Source organism: Peromyscus californicus, unplaced genomic scaffold (assembly GCF_007827085.1).
Source record: "Peromyscus californicus insignis strain IS unplaced genomic scaffold, ASM782708v3 Scaffold_19__1_contigs__length_69161282, whole genome shotgun sequence".
Taxonomy (NCBI): domain Eukaryota; kingdom Metazoa; phylum Chordata; class Mammalia; order Rodentia; family Cricetidae; genus Peromyscus; species Peromyscus californicus.
Window position 1 is genome coordinate 33,671,393 of NW_026294491.1, and position 20,913 is coordinate 33,692,305.

The following is a 20,913-nucleotide window of genomic DNA, read 5'->3' on the forward strand; positions in this document are numbered from 1 at the left end:
TATGGGATTAAATGCATTAAACTTATTTTAATTCTTAGTTCTTCTACACACATAAACAAAATATATGTTATAATCTATATTAATACAATATCTTGATGTCTTTGAAAATAAATCTTCATTGCCTCATTAAGACCTAACTTCCACTAAAACAAAACATTGCGTTAGCGAGTACCAGTTGCTGTCATATTTTCCAAGATAAACAGAGTAACAATTGTTCACACCTCACCTGGGAATATTTTGATCACTATGTTGGATTGACTCAAAGACAGTGTATTTCAGAAGTTAAAGCTTTACCATGAACGTGGCCTCTGAGTAAGTTAGAATCTATTTAGACTCTATTTTAGAGGATGAACCAGAATTCTAAAAACCAGATACAGCATCTTTATTTACATCTTACGAATTTAGTATGTAGCTGTGAAAGATGTACGTAATTTAAATATGAAAGAAGTCTACCAACCTGAAAAAATACAGTAAAGTATGTAACTACTAAAGTAGCAGTAATAAATAATTTCTTCCTAGGAAAAAGGGACAGAGGAAGCAAAAACGCAAGGGAAAAGCTCCCAGCGCCTCTCACGCCACTGTAGAAGATTATGAACTGGTCCTTGATGGAGAAGGGAAAAGTCCGAAACTGGTTACTGACATAGAAGAGAGTAAATACGCCTGGAAAGGGGGAGATACGTATTAGAGCAGGCAGCGGGACATTAGTGGTCACGACGCAGAGACTAAGCAAGGTAGCCCAATTCTATCACACCCAAGATCACTCATCTCAATCAGACCCTCTCTTAAGGCTTTGCATTTCTGGGATATTTTGGTTCCTCCAGTTAGAGGTTTTCCCAGCCCAAGCATTTTGTATGTGTGTATTGATTTAAAATAAATATGAGGTATATATTTCTAAACTGTATCCACATTTGTGGTGCCTTTCAAAACCAATTAAAGAAAGGATGTCTGTGGAGTATAAACCTCTTATCTCATGTTCTCAGGAGATACCTCCAGGAGGTCTGTAGTTTGAATGTGAGGGAGATCGGTGACTGTGGACAGTACATGATGGGCAGATCCATTCTGGCTGACCTGGTGCTTGAGATTCATATAAACAAACAAGAAAGTTTGCAAGGGTTTGGGGTTGGAGACGGGCGTGGGATACTTCTTACTGTCCTTCCGTGTAGTAATAAATGGAGGTTGGAAGGCAGGGAGCTTGTGCAAAGTACAGAAGTGTTTTTCACTATACAGATTCTCCATGGCTATTCGTTCCACATGAAAGCCACCACTGACATACTGGTTCTGGGCAAGAAAGGATCCTGTGCTAAAGCTTTCAGTGGACCTTCCAAAAGTGTCATCTCTTTACGTCCCCATGTGCTCCTATCCTCACATCTCACAGAAAGCATTTTTTTTTTGCTTTCGGGCATATTAGACTACAAGGGACAACAGAATTTATGGGGTTTTTGATGGGTGTATCTGAGCTTCTCTTTACCAGTTAGTCATGTAACCTTGGGAAAGGTTCCACGTCATCCCATATTATCAGATACCAGAGACAAGAGCACAGTCAGCCCTCAGTTTCCACAGGAGACAGGGCCCAGGACTCTCATAGAAATGCTCATGTCTATGAATGCCCAGGTCCCTTTCTATTGTATGAAGCATTTGGGTCTAGCCTCTACACATTCTTTTGAATACTTGAAGTTGTCTCTAGATTGCTTACAACATGGCTGCTGTGCTGTATTGTTTAGGAAATGATAACAAGAAATAAAGTCTGTACATGTGCAATGCAGATGTATTTCTTTCTGCAAAATTATTGATCTGTGATTGGTTGAAATCACACTTGCAGAGCCCACAGATACAGAAAACCAAATGTACTTACCTAAGTAGGGAGGTGAAAAGTTAAACAAACACTATTCTCATAAATAACAGAGAACATTGCCTCATATCCATAAGCCTTCATAGTCATTAGCTATGGTTAGAGACAATAAGTTGGAATGGACAGAGGAGGCAATGATCTGTATTCTCACACTGGCTCTCCCAGTCATGGTGACCTGCCCAAGCCAGCCACTCTCTCAACAGTGGTTCATTAATACTCTCAGTTAAAGGATTGTGTTATGGACTGGATGATCACTAAGGGTAACAGAACCCCTCTATCCAGATGGCTCATTTTCCTGTTTGCTTGGTTGAATCTTTCTCATTTCACTTCTCTTGACATTAGTACTGATTCCCTGTAGATCTGTTGATTATTATAACAGGAAGGGACTGATAATTTTTATCTAAACCTGTTATTTTTAGGCTGAGGAAGAAGACTTTAAAATAGATAAATGTCTGCCCAGCTCCAAATAGTGAGTCAGAAATCACACCAAAATTTGATGTGATATTTTCAGTTTGTATCACAACAGCTTTGATTTTTTTCCACCAAAAATTAGCATATATTCAGCTACTCTTCTTACTATTTTAATATTTCTATATTCTTGCCATTTAAAAAAATTAATATTTATTTTATTTTATATGTATAAGTGTTTTTCCTCCATATATTCGTGTGTGTGCAAAACACGTGTGCAGTGTCCACAGAGCACTGGATCCCCTGGCACTGGAGTTATAGATGGCTGTGAGCTATCATGTAGATGCTGGGACTCAAACCCGGGTCCTCTGGAAGAGCAGACAGTGCTCTTAATCATCCCAACCCTCTTGTCATTCATTTTTGCATCCTCAAAGCTATCATAAATTAATTTTAATACATATATATTAAAATTGGCTGAAAACAATTGGCCAAATTGGTTAAAATACAATTTCTAAAAGAATCTCTCTCTGTCTTTCTCTGTGTCTCTGTCTCTGTCTCTCTCTCTCTCTCTCTCTCTCTCACACACACACACACACACACACACACACACACACACATTTCTATGGGTTTGGTGGTAAACAACTTGCTTTAACTCCAAAACTCAACACATTATCGGTGGGTTAACCTCCATGAGTTTGAAGTCAACCTGATTCATATAATGAGTTTCAGGCTAGCCCGGGCTACACAGTAAGATCTTATCTCAAATATATTATACATAATATATATTAGAGATGGGCTTCCTATACATACAACCTTGCTTCGTTGGTATAGTAAATACTTGTTTCGATCTCAGCCTCTGATCCTTTTGTAAAATCATATTTACTATTCTAATAAAAGGGCAGCATATATATTGCAGCTCAGTGTTAACGCTCTTTTCTAGCTCCTGAAATAGAAGTGCATAGCAGTCACTGGATCTTTTTCCTTATAATGGGAATTATTTTTCAGAAGTCAGCTTACTTATAGTATTGCTCTCTTTACTAATTAATATGATAATTAAGAGTGCTTACGCTCTCTCTCTCTGTTCGTGTGTGTGTGTGTGTGTGTGTGTGTGTGTGTGTGTGTGTGTGTGTGTGTGTGTGTTGTGTTTGTACACAGAGCCAGAGGGGGTAGAGGTCATTGTCTTCCTTAATCTCTTCTCTGCCTCATTTTTGAGATAGAGGCCTTTACTGAAATTGAAACTCACCGATGGGCTGGACTGGCTGACCACAAACAAGCCTCAGGGATCTTCCTGTCTCCCTCTCCCCAGCACTGGAATCCCAGGCGTGGGTAGCAATTCCTGGTTTTGATGATGGGACCCTCACTGTAGTGCAGCAAGCACATTACTTGACTGAACAATCTCCCCAGTCCCCCAAAATGAGCACCTTAAAAATAATAAATTCCCTCCTTGAGCCTTTGCTGGCTGTATATTCATCACTCCCTTACCCCTTAGGCCAGCCGTACTGTTTATGCAACTGCTTCCCGACAGTGTTTGCCTTACATAAAATGCAGTTTGTGAGATCTCACTTGTCCTGTATCAGAAGAGTAAATGCCCGCAGTTTATAATCTATATCTGAGTTAACATGGAAGAGGCTACCAACTGGCAGGGAAGTGGAGCAACACATATATTTACTGAGTTATTTTTAAATGTGTAGATGTGAAAGTGCTTTCTCTCTCTCTCTTATCAAAACACAAAATACTCCCTGCTCCATTCTCACTTCTGAGGAGAGCCTCTAGTCAGCTGGTGGCTCTGAGTCAACTGAGGAGGGCAATTAACTGTTTCTGGTCAGTAAGGAGGAGCTGTCTGCAAGCCCCTGCGCAGGAGAAGGAGTTAGCATCTTGGTTCCCTCCTGGTTCAACACAGGGAAAAGGAAGCTGGGGTGGGAACTGGGCAGGAGAGTGTTGGAGCCCTGGTGTCTCTTACTGATGGCTCTCCAGATCTGGCAGAAGACCAGCGTGAAGCAAATGAATGCCCAGTTCCACTCGTGGTTCTTCCCAACGGTGGACACACCCATGAAGATGAAGATCAAGGTCTCGCTGACGCTGCTCAGCATCTTCATGAAGTACTTGATGGTCGTGTAGGACGTCTGGGACACGTTCTCTTCCACATACTTTTTCATTGTCACCGCACAAGCCGTGATTCTAGAGAAGAAGCAGAGGCTCAGGTAGACACAGCGTCTGTCACACCACCAAGGTTGCCTGCCCAGAGCAAAACAAGGCTGTATAGAGTGGAAGCCCACCTCTGTCCAAAATCAGTGTCTCATCCTGTCTGGGGACCTGTCCATCTCTGGCTGTGGAGCACAGATTTGCTCCCTTCCTCTTCAACCAGGTACAGGAAAAAGCAAGTGTAGTAGAAAGCCTTCACACCAAACACACACACACACACACACACACACACACACACACACACACACACACGCACCGCACGCATGCACGCACGCGCGCACACACAAACGCACACACTGACATATTGTTCACTCAAGAAAATCAGAAGCAAAATGCATTTGGACCTCTCTTTCCTCGCAGAGAGCTTTTTCAGCCCTAACTCTGGCTAGAGGATACTTGACTTTGCCTTAAACCAAATTAAGTCTGCTTCAGTTCAACAGATAGAACGCTCAGTCTGCTCTCTTTTTTAATCAAGTTTTTTTTTCTTGCCTCTGTCTCCTGAGTGCTGTCCTGACATAATACTCCATCCAGCTCCTAAGTGGCATTTCTTACAACCACGTTATTTAAATATTTCAAGTTTTTCTTTTCTGGAGCCATTTACCTTGGATGGCAGAAAGAAGGCCCTTTTCTTGTCCTAGAAATTGTGGTCATTTTAAGGAGGGAAAATAATGGTACCTAAAGTCCATATTATTATATTTAATTGGCATATGGATTTCTATATAGTACAATTAAAACTTTCTGCCTGGATAGTGACCAGAGCTAATAGGCCAAACTGAGAAACCTCGTTCTAAGAAGTTTCAAAGTTACAAGGATATGAGGTTGAACACCATGTACCTAGCTTTATTCTCTCCTGAGGGGAGTGTGGGTTGTGATGGGGTTGGAGTGGAATAACAACAAACAGAGCCCAGAGTGGAAGTTCCTCATGGCATGCCTCCTTTCTACTTCAAAAATATTATTGTTATTATTATTATTATTATTATTATTATTATTATTATTATTATTGCTATCTTTTTTTTGAGACAGGGTCTCTCCTGGCTGTCCTGAAACTTGCTATTTAGATCAGGCTGGCCTCAACCTCACAGAGCTTCACCTGCTTCTGCCTACTGAGTGCTGGGAGTAAAGGTGTGCACCACCATGCCTGGCTCGAAAATGAATTTTTTGAGGAAGAAAATAAACTGTTCAGATGGACTTTAAGCTTGAACCATTCCCAGCTCTTCTTCGAGCCAGCGTTCCTGAACATTTTAAATTGACATTCTGATTGCTAGACTTTCCTCAGGCAAATGTCGCAGAGAACATTTGTTTGGCAAAGGACCAGAATCAGTTTTCAGAAAGTTAAGAAATCCTCAACCCTGCAGTGCCTCGGGGGACTAGCTTCAGGCCTTTCCCAAATACACAGGCCATACAGCTCTTAAATTGTCTATATGTTCCCATGGGACTCCATCCATCGATTGTACTCACGCCAGGATGCCAGAGAGATAAAGTGTCTCAGCTGCTAAGTAAGACAGATAGCTGAACATGAAAACGATCAGTGGCTCAATTGCAGAGATATTCTGAGTGAAACGTGTGATAAATGCAGAAATGAATCCAAAAATGATGCCGAAAAATACTCCCCCACACCCCACGATGACGAATCGGGCGCAGCCGGCCAAAATGTCCACAGGTTCTATGTCCTCAAATTTATGCATCTTAGTGAAGGCAATTAGTATGTTGTATAGGACCTGGAAAAATACAAATGAGAGAAACATGAAATAGACATTAGAATACGTTACACGTGGACTCTCTCAACTTTGCATTAAGTTAAACACAATACAAGAGTAAATGGCACAAATATTAACACAGCCACCCAATTTTTAAATGCACTCCAACATGTTTAGACATATCCAGATTCACTGAAGAAAAGGCAAGTATTTGGATTTCAATAATTGAGCGCGTGACGAATGTTTGAGGAGGTGGGGATGCTAATTATCTCAATTTGATTATTACATATTGTGCACACATACTGAGTTATTGTTCCACCCCATGCACAAGAGCAACTCTTCTAGCAAAGGAAAGTGCTAATACCAAATGAACGCTCGCTGTGTGCCAGTCTCTTGGCTGTGATTCCAGATTCGGTTAATGTATTGCTCCTCTGCTTTGAGCACGCACGTCCTAGTACGCTGCGTCATAACTGTGATTCCTTGCAGCCTTTCCTTTAAAGTGAGCATAAAGTGGGCACAAGGTTAAGCTCCCTCAGCAGAGTGCAGAAGGGACACTCGCAGAGAAAAGGGACCCCTTGAATTTTCTTTAAGTCCTTCTGGGAGGAGTCACCCACGTGGATATGAGGACTTCCGGTAGAGCCTGCCTGAGTCACATGCCCTGAAAATAATCCCTCCGCAGCCTTGCAGCTTCAGCCTGCTGCGAAGCTTTCTACAAAAATCCTGGCATGGGCCGTGTGCTGGGGTCTAACCCAAGCAGCACGTTCTCTGCTAGCCCAATTCAATCTTCTTCCCTGGGTCCAGTCTTCTCCTCTGAAGACCTTCTGCCCACTCTAGAACCCAGAATCTCACAGCATCAGGGTTTCATCAAGTCTGGTCAGGCTTGCCTTTCAGAAAGTGGCCTTTCATTTGCCCAGTCCCTCTTGGCCAGCTCTAGCTTGACTGGCTCAGCCAACGTCTCTGCTCTCCACTGGTCAATCCACATTTTCCCCGGTGACACCAGAATCCGTGCAGGCTTTTGCACACTGCTAGGCTTCTCCAAGGCCCCAGTTTCCTGCTTGTTGCTGGATTCGCATTCTTCCTTATATTGACCCTCCAGAAACGTAGGGTCTCACATATGCTAAGTATGTACTCCACTGTTGAGTGCTCATCTAGCATATCTCTAGTCCTTTTTTATTTTATTTTGAGATAGGATCTTAAGCTGCCAAATCTGGCCTTGAAACTCATTTTGTAGCCAAAGCAGGCTGTGATGGTTAATTTTCATTGTCAGCTGTGTGGGATTTAGAATTCCCATGGAAACAGTGATTCTATGTATGTCTGTGCATGTCTGTGAGGGAGCGTCTAAACTGAGTTCACTGAGGTGGGAAGACCCACTCTAAATCTGGGCAACACCATTCAGTGGCTGTGAGCCCAGGACTGCACAGGACGGAGAAAAGGACCTTGGCATGAATATGCATCTCTCTCAGCTTCCGGGCTGCAGATGCAGAGTGACCCACAGCCTCAAGCTCCTGCCACTGTGACAGTCTCTATGTCTTCTAACAGGAATAACCCCTTCCTCCTTTATGGTGCTTCTTGTTGGGTATTTGGTCGCAGCAAAGGGAAAAGTAACTAATTCATAGACCTTAGATTTGTAATCCCTCTGCCTCTACTTCCCTTTTAGCTGGGAATGCACCATCAGGCCAGAGTACCTCCATTCTTCATTGTAACCTAACAGCTTTTGAGCTCTGGCTTTGGTATTACCTGCAGGGCTTGCCAGAATGACATGCTTTTGCAGATGCTGGCAGCTCGACCATGGTCTGCAGGCTGCATCAACCATTCCTTTACAGCTGATTTCCCAATCCTGTCCTCTCTACATCTTTTCTATGAATCACCTCTGTTGATTTCACACACAGAGAGCTTGGCAATTAATGATCATTGACTGATGATGGATTATTTTATTATTAATTATGTGTACATGTGTTTGTCTGAGTGTGGTATGTGCATGTATGAGTGAAATTACATGTGGGATCCAGAAAAGGGCATCACATTTCCTGGAGCTGGAGTTATAGGTAAGCGTGTGTGTGTGTGTGTGTGTGTGTGTGTGTGTGTGTGTGTGTGTGTGTGTATAAGAGAGAGAGAAACTTGATGAGGGTGCTGGAAACCACATTCAGGTCCTCTGAAAGAATAGTATGTATTCATAACCACTGAGCAATCATTCTAAAGTCATCTCTAGATTGATATCTTACCATGCATGTAATCATAAATAAGGAAAGTTCATTGAAAACCAATGCCCCTTCTAGCTTTCCAAGGATATGGACAGAAACAGTAGCAAGTGGTCTATGAGGAGAGTTTCCTTTTCTGAGGATCATGAAGTCACCATGTACCTTGTTTTCTTGGCTGTAAAATGGTATGTATGCATGTATGCATGTGTGTACATACATATGTATTTTGTGTATGTATGTGTGCTGGCTAGTCTTAATGGTTGAGCAAGCCAGTAAGCAGCACCCTTCCATGGCCTCTGCATCAGCTCCTGCCTCTAGGTTCCTGCCTTGTTGAGTTCCTGTCTTGAGTTCCTTCAAGGATGAACAGCAATATGGAAGTGTAAGCCAAACAAACCCTTTCCTTCCCAACTTGCATTTTGGTCATGGTGTTTTGCCACAGCAATAGAAATCCTAACTAAGACGGTATGTACCCACTTATTTTCCCACCTAAATTTGTGGCACATCAAAAATTTTACAGCATGGCCCTTAGCTTTAGAATGTGAGCTAGCAGAGCAGGTTTTCCTCAGAGCAGTTCAAGTATCTGTCAACAGACCTCATTTGATTTGCCTCATTGACCACAGGCTGCTGATGGAAGAATGAAAACACCAGGGAAAAGCCCAGGACACACTGAGTGTGTGCGCTGCTTGTTTGATTTTAATGTTATAAGCAGCTGGTAGCAAGATTGGCCAGATACAGAAGTATGAAGAGATTATGACAAGGTTTTCTGCCTTTCCCCAAAGAGAAGTTTTAACTCATCAGGAGAAGAAAAGGCTGGGGATGATCGAGGAGAAAATACCATGCAGATTTGCTGGAAGCAGTGTGCACTCTCTCTCTCTCTCTCTCTCTCTCTCTCTCTCTCTCTCTCTCTCTCTCTCTCTCACACACACACACACACACACACACACACACACACACAAAATGTACACTAAAATACAGAAATGTTGAGAAAGAAGAGTGTGGCCGATGACCTCCCTGCATGCTCATAATCCCTCCCACAGAGACCACTGGAAACATGAATTTGTCTTTTGTGGTCCTGTTTTTCCTGTCTACGTGATGTGGATCATCAGTTTCTGTACCTGTAGCACTCAGAGTCCCTCATATCTCTGGCTGCAGAGAGGGACATTAACCAACCACCTACACTTCATTTCCATAAGTTGTTCTCCAGTGAGGACTGAGGTGGCAAAGGCACAAAGGGGTGCCCTTTCCAGGAAGACAGATACTCTTCTGACTGGTGTCCTCAGTCTGAAGATTCCCCAAGGGCTAGGTAAACTCTGAAAAAGTCAGCAAGACCGTTCCTGCCAGTTTCCCTCCTTCCTCTCTGTTTCATGCAGTTCAGTCTGCATCTGGGTTTATGGACTGCCTCTGCTCCCTGGCTGCACAACATGAGAGCCTCCCTAATTATGCATTGCAGAGCTGATACCCTCTAGGGTTCGACTCTGGGTGAGCTAAACAATATCCATCGAAGGATTTATTCACCAGTCATGTTTTACAAAATTACTCTATAGAGTTCAAGCAAATATTTTTAAAGCATGTTTTGGGAAGAGTTGTGACAAGCTTTTGAAGTTTGTGATTCATGGTTTTTGAGTAATTCCAAAAGAAACTGTGCTTGTATCCAATGAAGTAGCTTAGCCTCATATCACTTTCTAGCTGACCATGGACCAATCCACACATAGGTCTTTGGAACTTTGGATATTGCTCATTTGGGTTGGATTCACAAAGGAGTGAAGCAGGGCCAGAAAATGGTTTCACAAACCCATAGAAAGTAGGTTTGAATGTGGTGAAGTGGGCATTCATTTGACTCTCAAATCCAGAGGAAATACATGGAGCATAATTGCAGCTCAAAGATTTGTATATTGTTGCCACAAACACAAACTCTTTTACATAGATTTCCAGATTATAAGTGGCTACACAGTCATCAGGACCTATTTTGACCTTGGATTCCAGCAGTGACAGGTATAGAAAGATGTCTTGGGACTTTTAGAAGCTAAGTGACCCACACAAATAATAGACTACATTTACACCCAATTCATACTGCTCTGTGAAAAGAGTCTTTACTTTTCAAAATATCAGTCTCTGACTGTCATTATAATCACAAAAGATTTTCTTTGGATTCATTTCAAATGTATATATCTTTCATGTATGAACAAAGAAGCCAAATCTTGCAAAAGGTCCCTGACACATGAAGAGTAAGACTCATTTGTCCCTCTTGACTCATTATCTCAGGGAAAGGGTCATGCTACCTTTGACAAATACCCCCAGCCACCCATGACTATAATTGAAGCCACTGTGAACATTCATAAAGCCTATTCAGTCCAGAAAACCTTCACGTGATAACTAAGTACATCAGCTGACCCACTGAGACTCAGAAATGAAATGTCAAATTCTAATGTAAATACTTCTTTCCATCTTAGCAAATTTGTTGAGGATTGATTTCCATAGGACACACTGCTGAGATGAGTGGATTCTGGCCATGCTACACACCCCTAATAAAACACTTTAGGGAATATACAGAGACCACGAACTAAAAATGTGAGCTTGAACGAATCTTTCTTAGTGCTAATCATCTTGGCGTTTAGTGACACAGAGTGACAACTATGTTATGGCCCTGATAAGTTCACCAAAGATAGTTCTATTCTAGTAGGGCTATGGATGCCTGCCTAATGATCTTCATAAGCCATCATGCCATCTGCTGACTATACACTACCCTCTTGGTGATCTTAGCTTCATGCTTTTCTCTCTAATCTAGGAAGTAGAAGTTTTGAGTGTGGCTATCCTCATACTGATCTTCATCTTAGGAGAAATGTGTTTGATGTTTAAACTTTGGCATGACACAAGCTGTATGTTTTCCATCTACATATGTTATAAGACTAAAAAAATGGGTCTAGAGAGATGGCTCAGTGGCAAAAGCATGTGTTTTTCTTTCAGAGGACTGGGTTCAGTTCCCAGAACCTTCATAGTGGTTCATAATCATCTGTAACTCCAGTTCCAGAAAATCTGCGAGCACCATGGATATATATGGTGCAGGAATATATATGCAGGTAAGACATCCATATACATAAAATATAATTTTCAAAAACCTCTTAAAATAAAAAATAAAGATCAAAAGGTTGCTTGCTCCTCCCATATTGCCATAAGTATTTATCACAAATGAGTGGTGAATCCTGTCAAATAATTGACCGTATTTGTTAATAAAGTAATTTATTTTAATTATGTGATGAACTGAATTCATGGATATAATTTACTGTGGTCATAATTTTTGTGCTTTTATATATTGTTAAACTTGATTTTATAATATCTTATTAATAATTTCTTGGCCCGTAGTCATTATGGATATTGGTCTGTAGGTTTCTTTCTTTAATATATCTTTGTCTGGTTTTGATGTCAGGACAAAGTTGGCTACCTAATAAGGTTGGAAATTGATCCTTTCTCCATTATATCTGAAAGAATTTATGAGTAGTGCGTATGATTTCCCTTTTGGGTATAGACAAGGTATCATTTTAAAATGAGAAATTGTTATTTATTACCATCCTTACAAATGCCTCACTATCTCTGCCTTTGACTTAGCTCTAACTTTTCTTGTTACAGGCAAAGCCTTGTATCATTGATTTTGATTTTAATCAAGAGGTTTTTAAAGCTATAAATGTTCCTTAAAGCAGAGATCACATAAATTATGAATGTTGTATTTTTATTATTTCATCCAAATGTTATCTAATTTCTTTCATGGTTTCTTTTCTGAGCTACAGAGTATGAAGAAATGTATTGTCTATTTTCTACTTATTGGAAGGTTTATTTTCATTTTGTTCTGGTATGGGTGGACACTGAAAGCACTCTGAATGGCCTGAAGGTTTCTAAGTTTATGGAGGTTTTATTATGGTTGTAAAGAGTGGTCATTTTCAGTAAGTGTGCACTTAAAAAAGAATGTCTAATTTGGGGTCGTTCAGCATAGTTCTCATAAATAGCAACCAGAATGAGGTGGTTGGTAGGGTGCAGACCCTTCATGTCTTGGAGGTATTGTCCTAGCTTGCCCTAAGACTAAGTTAATAGACTCTCTTGCACTGATTGTACAATAGTCATTTCCTACTTGTGAATATGTCACTTTTATTTCATGTTTAAGGGACACTTATAAGTAGATTCATATGCATGTATGAGCTTGGGGTATCCTTATGACGTAACATTTTCATCATGAGGATCTGCTCATCTTCACCTGTGCAATGCTTTCTCTTGCTATAGCTATTTAATCTGATGACCATGTAACTGTACCAGCATCCTTATGCTATTTGTTCACTTCTTTTACAACTCAATGGCATGAAAGCTGATTAGAAGAAGAGAAATGAGAAGATCTATTGCAGCAGAGTATAAATGAATGACCAAACATGTTCATTCTGGAGTGATGCCCCTCAGCATCGTTTACTCCTGAGTTTCTCCCTCTAATAGACACACTTTAGGACTGCACTTGCAACCTTTTAGAGGCTGTCATCACCAGTTTCTCTGGCTGTGTTTTGAGTGTGGTAGTATGAGGAATGTGTCATTTTCAGGATGGGTCTCATACTTCATGATATGACACTATCCTTTTCCCTGTGGCATGGTATTCAATATGGTAGACATTGTATGGTATCTTTTGTTGAGTTAGGTCACAGCAAAGGAGATCTCTTCAAAAGCTGCTTTAGATTTAAAGAGCCCAGGATCTTGGGTAACCACCATGAAAAGACAATCCCACTGCCCCCAAACGTGCAGACCTGCAACCCAGGAGCAGAAAGCTTAACAAGAGATCCAACCCCTGGGGTGGGCATCTTTCAGCGTTTGTTCATAAGTTCAGAGAACTAGGATCAAGTTGGCAAATTGAAAAGGTATCGGAGGATACATTGGGAAAGAGAGAAACTGAGTGGCAGCTCCCTTGAAGAATAAGCAAATGAGAAGGAGCCCTTTAAGGAAATCCCCTCTATTTAGAAAAGATGAATGCAATTCTGAGCTTGAAGAAAGCTGACGTAGAACGTTACCATATGTTGGCTGCTGTTGCCACTGGCATGCCACTGACTCCGTGAGATCTCTCTTCTAGACCCCATCTCTAAAGATACCAAATAGTTTCTTTTAAATGGCATAAAGCATTTTGAAGTGAGTAGTTCAAAACTAACTTAAGAATATACCCACTCCCTACCAACCCCTTTGCTCACCTCTGCTGCTGTCCAGGGAAGTGTGAAGTCCATCATTGTTCCATCTACACAAACATTTCTCTTTATCAACTCTACACCAACTTGAAGCAAATGCCCAAAATACTATCTTTTGCTGTCTGGTGTCAGAATATCCACATGATGCAAAGAGTCATTTAAAACCCAAGCTACCTCTTCAGCCATAAAAGCAAACATCAACTGTGACCAGTCCATTTAAGTTCATTTTTCTGAAAAGGTTACTCTTCCCATCCTGGAAGGAACAGTATCTGATAAAGCAACTGTGCAGTAGTGGTTTTTGGATGGACAGACGAATGACTGGATATGAGGTAGTGGATGGATGGGTGGAGGGAAAGATGGATGAATGGATGGATGGATGGATGGATGGATGGATGGATGGATGGACAGATAGGACACAGAACCTCTGGCTCCACCTAAGACCACTGAACTATATCATTAAAATAGAAGTGTTGGGGCTGAAGAGATGGTTAATGGTTTAAGAGTACATACTACTATTGCAGGAGATCCAAGTTCCATTCCTAGAACCCAAGCCAGATGCTCACAGCCACCAATAATAGTTCCAGCTTCAGAGGATATGATGACTTCTTTTGGCCTTTATAGGCACTTGCATTCACAAATATTTTTCCACACGCAGACACACAGAGACATAATTTAAGTTTATTTTAATTTTTTAAAAAATACAAAGGGTAGTTTGTGGATTTTGGAGGGAACATTATCTCAAAATCCCCAATGCCAGCATAAAAAGTCTCCCTTTGAGTTGTTGGTCAGGAGAGCACCACAGACTTCCCCCAACCAGAAAAATATAGGCTATTGATGTTGCCCTTGGTTTCTTCCTAGAACTTGAAAGTAAGATGCTATTGTTGAAGACAAAACACACTTTGGACACAAGATTTAGATAACTCAAGCTGGAAGCCTCCTCCCTAAGGACTAGCTCTTACAGTATCTGAAACTGCTATGCAAGCTGCCAAGATAAAAAAAAAAAATAGCAATCAATAATCCTACCCATAGGTAAAGCTTGTGAATGACAACAATGACAAGCATGGTAAGATATACACTGAAATGCAATAGTGGTACTTCCATCTTGGGGTAACCAACAGCTGCCTAATTGTACTTAAGTCCCCCTCAATACAAAGGAATCCATGCCTAGTACTACAAACCTATCCAATTACCTGTGGCTGATGAGGTCATAGACTCTAGAGGAAAACCTACTACTGCTACTTTCCTAAACCAAAATACTTTCTAACTGCATTCTAAATACCTAATCCTTATACACACAAATAAGTATAGCTCTCATCTCTCGTCAAAAAAAATTTTTTTCCGGGGGCGGGGGGCCTGGAGAGATGGCTCAGTGGTTAAGAGCACTGGTTGCTCTTCCAGAAGTCCTGAGTTCAATTCTCAGCAACCACATGGTGGCTCACAATCATCTGTAATGAGATCTGGCATGCAGGCAGAACATTGTATACATAATAAATAAATAAATCTAAAAATTTTTTTTCCTTTTTGCAACAGTTGTGAAAAACATTACAGAAATACAACAGTAGTCAAAATGCAGAGAACAACTGACTATGAGATACCCAACTTCAACTGATACTTCTACAACACAGCCACAATACCGGAGTCTTAGAGAACACCATAGAAGAAGAAACAGAAAGATTGTAAGAGCCACAGGACTAGTCTGATGAGAGATAGTGTCATGACATGGAATATGACAGGGAAGCTGCACCCACAAATTCTCAACAATATATTTGTTTAAACAAGACCAGCACAATGACGATTGTTGACATGCTCACTTGGACGGAGGGGATCTCACAAGGCTCCATTACTAGGTTAAAAACTATAGGCAATTGGTGGAAGCTGAGAGAGAGAGAGAGAGAGAGAGAGAGAGAGAGAGAGAGAGAGAGAGAGAGAGAGAGAGAGAGAGAGATTCAGTTTTCTCCAGAGACAAGACCTTCAAAGAATTACACAATTCCAAGTGGTCATCCCTGCACACATACATATAAACAACACTAGCTATACTCAGTAGGTTTAGGTTTATATATATATACATATATAACAACAATTATTGAAGAAAAGATTATGAATTTAAGAGGAAATGAGGGAGCACAGGAGAAATTGTAGTGGGAGAAGATGTGGGAATGATGTTAATACAGTGTTCATGTATGAACTTCTCAAGAAATCTAAACAAAACATTTTAAGAAGTTGCCTGTTGTGATGTCTCAGTTCTTTCTTGTGGTTTTAATCTATTAGTCACTGCTTTGACTTGGGTGTGGTTTGTGTCACACAGTTTTCATTTGCTGGAGGCTTGGTGCCAGTGTGGTGATGGGAGGGCTAAAGGAATCTTTAAGAAATGGGTATGAGGCCTGTGGGGGAACCCTCAGATGGGACACACTCTTCCTGGAGGAATGCTTTTTCACTCTCACTGGAAGTTTCTTGAGAACAGTGATGATTCGAGACCCTGGCTCTTCCCTTGAACCATACATGGCTCCTACCCTTAGAGGCTCACTTTCTATCCCATGCCATATTATAACATGGATAAAATGTTTTTATCAGGTAGCATTATGTCTTGGGACTTTCAGCCCCCAAATAATGAGCCAAACTCAACTCTTCTATTCATAATCTAATCAAATTCAGACATTTTGTTAGAATAACCCCAAATGACTAAGACATTCACCAATAGCCAAAGCTGATCCTGAGTACTGAGGAGGAAGAACACGTAGATTATCATATCCTAGAGGCAGAATCAAAGGCTTTCTCCTCCAGCAATCATAGTCTAATGCTACAGTTCAGGCTTGTCCAACAAGTTCTATGAGATGATGGTCATTTGTATAATTAGCAAGGAAGCTATAGGGAAAGTACTTGTCCACCAGAAACTCCTCCTTCCATAATCCACCTTGTGCGATTTTCCACATGAAACTAAGCTTATTATTTCCACACTGCAACCCAACATGCCCAACTGGGATCATTAGCACAGGCGCTGGCAGAGGATGGCCTGGCAAAAGCCATGGGACCAGGAAGTTCTCTTGGCTGTATCTGGCATGCTGAGGTGTTCTCCCCCATGAGGAATTTCCATGAAAATATTACATAACCTCTTACGGGACCTTGGTGGCTGGGACAGGTTCTAAGAAAATGCAGAATAGGTGAGCACACGGTTGTAGGTTAAGAATAATAGCTTAGCAAGAAGGATTCTGAGGGCTTATGGCGTGGGGACTCAAGGCAGCCGACAGACTTGCTTTCACATCTAAGGCACTGGGCACAATTGGTGGGGAGTTCAGGGTCCTTAGTGGTATCGACAGAATTGCTTCTAAGGTTTTCTGTCCTCACTCTCATTATTCCCTAAAGAGTTAAAGGGTGATCGTTCTCCTATGAAGTGTTCTTCCTCCTCTGAATCTATTCCTATAGTTGCTCAACTCCACCTCCCGACAAAGAAAAGGCAGCTTGGTGACTAGCTGAACTTCATCCTTGTTACCTACCCTCATGACTGAAGTGAGTGCCCATCACCCCGAGTGGCTCCTAAGCATCTTCTAGTTAAAGATCAATTGGTACAATTCAAATCTCAACTCTTCTCTTCCTTCAGGCAGAAGCAAATGGTCCAAATGTGTGCTCAGGAGTCAAATTTGGGGAACTGTTATGAAATCACAGTTGAAGGCCCCTATCTAACAATATGTGTTTCTAGCATGCCACTGAGGAGCTTGTCCTCCCTAAGGTGCAAGTCTTTCAAGCTGCTTGTCGGAGAGCCTATAAGTTAGACACCAGATATATTGGAGGCAAGGTATCACCCACTTGTGGAGAGGCTGAGGATTAAAAAATGTCTCCCCATGTTGGTAAAACTCTGTCCTCTGAAACACACTCTTGGGGCCTGCAACTCTGACTGCCCTCACTTATGCTAGCTCCTGCTACCTTCCACCTCTCTAACCTGGCTACTGGCTACTAGTTGCTGCGATACACACACACACACACACACACACACACACACACACACACACACACACATTAATCCCATGTCTCACTGTCAGAGTGCAAGCTCACCAGATAAACCTCCAAATACTTTGACTGACAGCACATTTCTAAAGGCAAATGCTGGGATCACAGTAGGCAGGTCTGACTCCTCCCCTGCCTTCAGTGGGTTGCAAGTGCCCTGGGAAGGCCTTGCACTTTGGGCATGTCACAGGCTCATGAGCTGTCCAACCAAGAGCTCACTACTCTGTTTGCCTGAGATTCTATCTTTGTTTCTGTGCCTGGTAGACACTAAAATGTTGCATTTCTTGTTTGGATCTTCCTCTGGATTGTGAGGACCTACTTCATTACCTACCATGCTACCAGATGTCCAGTAGTCCCATTTTGTGATCTCACAACCACCCTCTCAGGTTGGATAAGTCTTTCCCATTTCATGTGTAATGAAGCTGGCTTGAGATTCTTGCTCAAAAATCATGTATGTGTAGGTTCATATCCCCTCATACACCAACTCTCATATGGTTTCTTGGACTGGTCAAGCATACCTTGACATAGGACGGAATCTCACATCTCAATGAACTCATCACAAGCTGGAAAGATCATGACTAAAGTGCACTGAATCCACTTCATCTAGCTCTTAGCCCAGCTCAGCATACCAGCATACTGCAGAATATCAATAATTTCCTCTCATGGACAGGATGTTAACTGGGAAGGCAGCTCAATGCTACTGTTCAATACTCAGAAACATGACTATAGCACACTGCACCAGCCCCTTAAGGCCCACATTCAAAACCAGTGTCTACTGAATGTTACTGCTCTTCCCCCATGGTAATGTTAAAAGGATGAACACTTGAGAACCCTTTGCTTGCTCAGAACTAGATGATGAGTCTTATGGATACCAAAATAATTAGTTGGAATTGAAATCAATAGGGCCCCAGGAATCCCTTCAGCAAAGCAAGGATTATGGGATACATGAGGGAAAAAAGGGGGACATCAAACTCTAGATGGGGGGTCAGGGAATTTAGGATCTAGTGCTAGCAATAGAATGTGTACACAGATAGGATCAAATGACAGAGTTAAAGAGAAGCCAAGGGTCACTACTACAAATTTCCTCTGATAGCCTCAGCTAAAGGGAATGGCTGGCTGATCAAAGCAAGAAGATGGCCACTCTGCCTTCTGGATATTATACTGCACAAACTAGATTCTACTCAGTAAATATGTGCTTGATTTCATTGGGATTCTGTCTTCATTTTATAAATGACAATGAAGAAATTTGTATACATATTAAAAAGAATGGCCAGAATGGGGCCATGGACCTCAGTGGTTGGGCCTAGGGGCACCCTACCCTCAACTACTACAGACTGTCACTTCATAAACTGAGACAAGATTCTCCACCTGGTGAGGTTCCATGAGACTTGAATGGGAAAAATCTGATAAAGCACTCATTGGTGAAGTTGGTTAAGACCGATGCTTGGCAAGTAAGTATAGGTCATCTCTCTCTGCAGTGGCATTCCTAGCAGATGCCCTAGAGATATGCCTGGAGAGGGCATGGGAACACAGGGGAAAGGCAGCGGAAGGAGAGGGTTAGGTGGATACAACGATGTGGTGAGGTGGTCCAGAGAAAGCAGAGGAAGATTGCCTGGGTTCCAGTCTCAGCCCTGCTCCGTGGAACTTTATCCTTCCAGAGGAGGTAGAGTAAGTAAGAGATGAGAAGAGATGGGGTATGTGGATAGAAACGTGAATGGAATTACCTGTTGCTTATCTAGCAAGTTGATCTATGGCAACTGGTTGGATGGATAGATAGATAGATAGACAGATAGATAGATACATACACACATACATACATACATACACACATAGTTCCATAGAGATAGGAAAACATCTATTCTATAGTCATGGAGTGAGGCATATTTAAAATCAGCTGTCTGGTTATGTTGATCCAGATGTGTTCATGAGCTGATGTGAAAGTCACAGATACACACATAGAAACCACTCAGTGCCCTTTCCAGTCCAGGAATTTACTGTACTTAAAGCTGAATATGAATTTTCCATGGACCCTGTGAGCCAAAGAATGTTTTTATCCCAGTTCTACAGCAAGAAGAGACATAAGTGAACAGTCTTGCCTAAAGTCTTGTGTGGCAATCACAAAGTCTGCCATTTCTATACAAGAGAAAGATCAGCTGTGCCACTGAGCTTGAGACCAGTCCAATCATGAATAGGTAGGTTTTTCTCCTCCCCTTTACAGTTCAGAGTTGAAATTTCAAAAGGAAAGAAGAAAATGGAAAGGGAATGGAAGGAATAGAGCTGGGCAGCTAGGTCTGCTCTATAACCCAAGGGATTTTAACTTGTGCCTGGTTTTCTTCATTTTTGAATGGAGGATATCTCTCACGCCTCATAATAAAATCCATGGATTTAATGAGGTAGTAAATGCAAAGCTGGCCATCATGGGTCCAGGACTGGGTAGCTCTGTCTCTGCTTTCTTCTAGGATCTCAACTAGGAGACTCCGTTGAGGATGTAGGTGATCTTAGGGTATTTTTTAAAGTAATATTAGAAATATATTTTATTTTTAAAAAGAAAGTTGTAGATATTCAAGTCACACAATATCTATCAATCCTTAATGTGCACATCCTGATGAAATAATTGTTGTAGAATAATTACCTCCTTCTTTCTCTCTCTCTCTCTCTCTCTCTCTCTCTCTCTCTCTCTCTCTCTCTCTCTCTCTCTCTCTCTCTCCCTCTCCCTCTCCACAGATCTCCAGTGCAGACTGCAGTACTTGGTAGGGCTTGTCTTTCTGCTCTGTTTGTCAGCCACTGAGGGTCGGTTCTAGTTATCAATACCATAACCTGAAAATTCAGCAAAACGAAGGAATAAATGAGAAATCACAAACTGAACCCTTGATGTGGTTCAATCTTGGTGAATCAGATTCATGGATATTTCAACAGTTCTAGAAGTAAGATCTATACTGTCATCACATGTAACCCTCAACCACAGGCCACCTCTGGGTGACTCAGGCCTTCTGCAGGGTTGTGACTGCTGCCCTTGGGCAGGCTCTTTGCTCAATGAAAGGGTGAGCTCAAAGCCCTCAGCTCAAAATACCATTGGACGGCAGAAAGTACCAGTTGCTTTCAGCTGCTTTCTAAATCTGGCCCTGGGCTTCTCTGGTTTCACTTAGGGACCCAGTGGTGTCCCAGCACACACTTAATACTCACTGTGCTGTGGGATACCAAAGATGAACGTGTGGGCAACCTCACCGGAGCCAATGTAACGGCAGTGGTGCCCAGCAGAGGTCACAACAGCACCCTCAGCAAACGCTAGAGTCACTCAGCAATTACAATCTTATTTTGAAATGATCATTCTTTAGAAACATCTCCATGGACACAAT

At 41.7% G+C, this 20,913-nt stretch overlaps 1 protein-coding gene across 1 annotated transcript in view; it reads right to left on the bottom strand.

Moving 5' to 3' along the window:
* Positions 1 to 20,913, bottom strand: part of Slc9a4 (solute carrier family 9 member A4) — a 56,429-nt gene that overhangs the window by 25,631 nt on the left and 9,885 nt on the right. The window contains exons 3-5 of the mRNA XM_052745004.1: positions 5,918 to 6,177; positions 4,218 to 4,435; positions 458 to 660 (exon numbers count right to left, since the gene is read on the bottom strand). Coding sequence (XP_052600964.1) covers positions 458 to 660; positions 4,218 to 4,435; positions 5,918 to 6,177 — 681 coding nt within the window. The remainder of the gene's footprint in view (positions 1 to 457; positions 661 to 4,217; positions 4,436 to 5,917; positions 6,178 to 20,913) is intronic.